Here is a 4,053-nt window from a genome sequence, read left to right on the forward strand (position 1 = left end):
TCAATCTGCCCTCCTAAAATAATCCCACCATCACAGGGATTAATCTGGTGAACCTCCATGATACTCCCTCTATAATAAGTATATCCATCCTTGCGTTAGGTGACCAATACCGTGCACAATACTCCAGGTAAGGTCTCACCAAGGCTCTATACAACTGCAGCAAGACATCCTTACTCCTGTACTCAATTTCCCCCTTGATGAAAGCAACATAGCATTTGCCTTCCTAATTGCTTACTACACTTGCAAACTAGCTTTTAGCAACTTAAGAGAAAGACGGCCAGATCCCTTTGGGGAACTACTCTTCCCAATCTCTCACCTTTAAGAAATATTCTACCTTTCTGTTTACTTTGTCTTTCGGGGGGGGGGGGGGGGGGGGCTCTGCCAAAGTGAATAACTTCACACTTATCCACATTATATTCCATCTGCCATGCTCTAGTCCATTCACTTAGACTGCCCAAGTGCTCTTTAAATCTCCTTACATCCTTCACAACCCCACTCAGTTTGATGTAATCAGCAAATTTGGAAATTTGGAAATGTGGTCCCCCACATCAAAATAATTTCTATAGATTGTGAACAGCATTGGACCTAGCACTGATCCTTAAGGAACCCCCACTAGTAACAGTCTGAAATCCTACTCTCTGCTTTCCATCTGTTAACCAATTCTCAATCCAGACCAGCACATTTCGCCCTATCACAAATGGTCTAACTTTATTTACCAACCACCTATGTGGGATCTTATCACAAGTCTTCTGAAAACCAAATACATCACATCCAATGGTTCTCCATTATCTGTGCTACAAGAAACATCCTCAAAATAACTCCAAGTTTGTCAGATGTAATTTTGCTTTCATAAAGGCATGTTGATGGTGCTCAATTTAGTATTATTTCTAAATGTCCAGTTGTCACATTCTTTCTAATAGATTCTAGCATTTTCCCTATAACTGACAAACTAAAATATCTGCAATTCTCCATTCTCTTCCTCCCTTCTTAAATAGTGGGGTTACATTTGCTACTTTCCTGTCGACAGAAACCTTTCCGGAAACTAGAATTTTGAAAGATAGACACCAATGCATCCACTATCTCACTAGCCACCGCCTTCAACACTCTGGGATAAAGCTCACCTGGTCCAGCAGCTTTATCAACCTTCAAACCAGTTAAGTTTTCAAGTACTACCTCTTTACTAATAGTCATTTATTTTAGTTCCTCGGTCTCCAAGTCCCTTTGTCACCTAGTATTTCTGGGAGATTTTCTCTGTCATCCTCCATGTAGAAGTCTTACAACACTAACATAGAACAGTACAGCACAGAAGAGGCCCTTCGGCCCTCGATGTTGTGCCGAGCAAATGATCACCCTACTCAAACCCACGTTTCCACCCTATACCCGTAACCCAACAACCCCTCCCCCTCTCCCCCTTAACCTTACTTTTTTTAGGACACTACGGGCAATTTAGCATGGCCAATCCACCTAACCCGCACATCTTTGGACTGTGGGAGGAAACCGGAGCACCCGGAGGAAACCCACGCACACACAGGGAGGATGTGCAGACTCCGCACAGACAGTGACCCAGCCGGGAATCGAACCTGGGACCCTGGAGCTGTGAAGCATTTATGCTAACCACTATGCTACCGTGCTGCCCGGGTGAATGCAGTTCATTCACCTGAGGAAGGAGCAGTGATCCGAAAGCTAGTGATTTGAAACAAACCTGTTGGACTTTAACCTGGTGTTGTAAGATTTCTTACTGTGCTCACCCCAGTCCAACACCGAAATCTCCACATCATAGCTACCATCGATCCTCCATGAAGACAGACATGAAGAAACTGCAAAGAAAATTCTAATTTTCTTTCCGCAATAACTGATTTCTCAATATTTCACAGTAACACTACTTACTTTTTTGCAATTAGTCGCCTACAGGACTAACATATAAAACTCTAGGCGTTCATGCAGCCTACACTGATGACATAATATCCATAAAATCATGTTGCAGATTTGATTCTTGTAAAACTGAAAAAATGTGGCAAAGCAACTGAGAAAGGTAATTTACCGCCGACAAGATGTTGTACGCATTGCATTCAATATTTAATAGGATCCAATAAACTCTCAGCAATGTTACTGGCTGGACTCGGGGAACTTGCATTCGTTTATTTTTGATGGTGGCGGGGAGGGGTACTGAAGAGACATTTTTGCATCCAAACTCAAAATCTCGGTAGGGCAATCAGACTGATGGAAGAAACAGCCAAAAATAACTTGCAGCGAAAACTGGAAAAGGCGTGGAAATATACCCTCCTTTTATTGTTAAGATGGACTCGGCACTGGTGACCTATGGTTGGCCGAACTTGCAGTTACCTAGGTAATTTAATAGCTGAACATTTTGTTGACCTTTGTTGCGCCTTAGGCTTTTACTAAATTAAAGGCGCTATATAAACGCAGGTTGGAGTTAATGATGAGACTCTTGGCAGCCTTGCTTTTGGTTGTGATTTTCACAAATCACTTTAAATGGTCATGCCCGAAAAGAGGTCCCATTTAAAAATCATTTTGTTTTACTGTTGACTTCTTAATTCCCAGAATTAATAATTCTGCTAGTGGTGTCTATTCGTTTGCTCGCCCCTTTGTGAAAATCAGGCTGTTGAAATGTTGGGATGGTTTGAGTGCGTGGATGAACCGCGTTATTTCTGCAAGCGCTTATTGCGCAAAGCCTTCGGAAGAAATTGGGATTATCTGTAAAACATTCCCATTTCCCCACAACAGGAGCCGGAAAGATGGCCCATTACCTTTCACATCATGCAGTAAATCTGGCAGGTCGTGCCAAACAATTTCATACTTTTTAACCATTAAGCATATTGTTAAATAAGTATCCTGTTTCTCATTTCAATTACATAGACATTCAAGTTGTACATCTTCTCAAACTTAGCGAAGTCATCCGAAGTGTTAGGTTAGAAATGTATCTTTAAAAATAACTTTGGGACATCTCCTGGTTTGCTGGGAGCTGCTCAGAGTCCCGGGTGCCTGCCTTTGCAGGGGTGTTATCAGAGCGGGGCACTCGTGTTGTCCTGCACCTCGGGGCTAGGAATCCTTGATGCCAATAAACAGGCCAGGACGATTCCCATCACTTGTACCACCGCCAGTCCCAGCGCGCCGGTCGCAATGTGGAAGAGGTTGTCGTTGACGAAATCGTAAATTTTCTTGAAGCAGCCGTGCTGGTAGATGCCCCGGGCGCCGGGGGCGAGCGGGTTGTTCTGGCATCCCCTCCGCACGGTGCAGCAGCTCAGGGGCACCGAGCCGTTAGTGAGCTGCTCGGCGGACCAGGGCGAGGCCACCCAGTCCCGGTAGCTCTCCACCCCGCAGCAGTCCAGCGTGCGCTGGATGTCGTCGATGGCGTTGGCCTTCTCCTCGTCCTCGGCGTAGCGCTGGATGGCTGCGCCCAGCCCGTTGCGGAAGCCCTCGGCGATGTCTTTGCGGTAGAACAAGCCGGAGAGGCCGGCGGAGAGGCCGCCGATCAGCACGGCGATCTGGAAGACGCCGTAGCTTCTCAGCAGCCACTTGTGTTCGGTGGCGGCGCTGAAGCAGCCCAGGAAGCCCCAGACGATGACGGCGGCGCCCGTGGCCAGCAGGATGATGGGGGTGTTGGGGTAGTCATTGGTAGACAGCTGCAGGTAGCTGCCCAGTGAGATCTTCGCCCAGATGCCAGCCGTGAACATGGTGAGGCCAGCCGTCCAGAAGATAAAGCTGAAACCCATCAGGGACAGTTTGAGAAAAGCCATTGCCCCTCTCCCCCCCCCCCCCCCCAAACTTTATGTCCCCCCGCTCTGGTCTTCTGGTAACTGACGGGAGCGGAAAATCCAGGCGTTATATGGTCGCAGTTTAGAGCGAAAGAGTGGGGAGCAGGAGATTCCTCTCGGGGTTGAGGATGGCCACAGTGAGCATCTCTCTGCACAGCCTCTCCCGCGCTGTTGGCATCACTGCACAGGCTGGCAATTCACATCCACTTGAATCCGGCTGCAGAGCCTCCGTGGGCACACTGACCCGGGTAAACCTGGGTAAAGACTGCATTTCTTT

At 47.1% G+C, this 4,053-nt stretch overlaps 1 protein-coding gene across 1 annotated transcript; it reads right to left on the reverse strand.

Moving 5' to 3' along the window:
- Positions 1 to 1,692: 1,692 nt before the first annotated feature.
- On the reverse strand, positions 1,693 to 3,761 carry LOC119973401 (tetraspanin-7-like). The gene has a single exon (XM_038811448.1). The coding sequence runs from the start codon at positions 3,756 to 3,758 to the stop codon at positions 3,024 to 3,026; it is 735 nt and encodes a 244-aa protein (XP_038667376.1). The 5' UTR covers positions 3,759 to 3,761; the 3' UTR covers positions 1,693 to 3,023.
- Positions 3,762 to 4,053: the final 292 nt, after the last annotated feature.

This window comes from Scyliorhinus canicula, chromosome 11 (assembly GCF_902713615.1).
Source record: "Scyliorhinus canicula chromosome 11, sScyCan1.1, whole genome shotgun sequence".
Classification (NCBI taxonomy): Eukaryota; Metazoa; Chordata; class Chondrichthyes; order Carcharhiniformes; family Scyliorhinidae; genus Scyliorhinus; species Scyliorhinus canicula.

Bases quoted from the DNA above. Each gene is read 5' to 3' on its own strand.
- LOC119973401 (XM_038811448.1), bottom strand. From the start codon at position 3,758: ATGGCTTTTCTCAAACTGTCCCTGATGGGTTTCAGCTTTATCTTCTGG.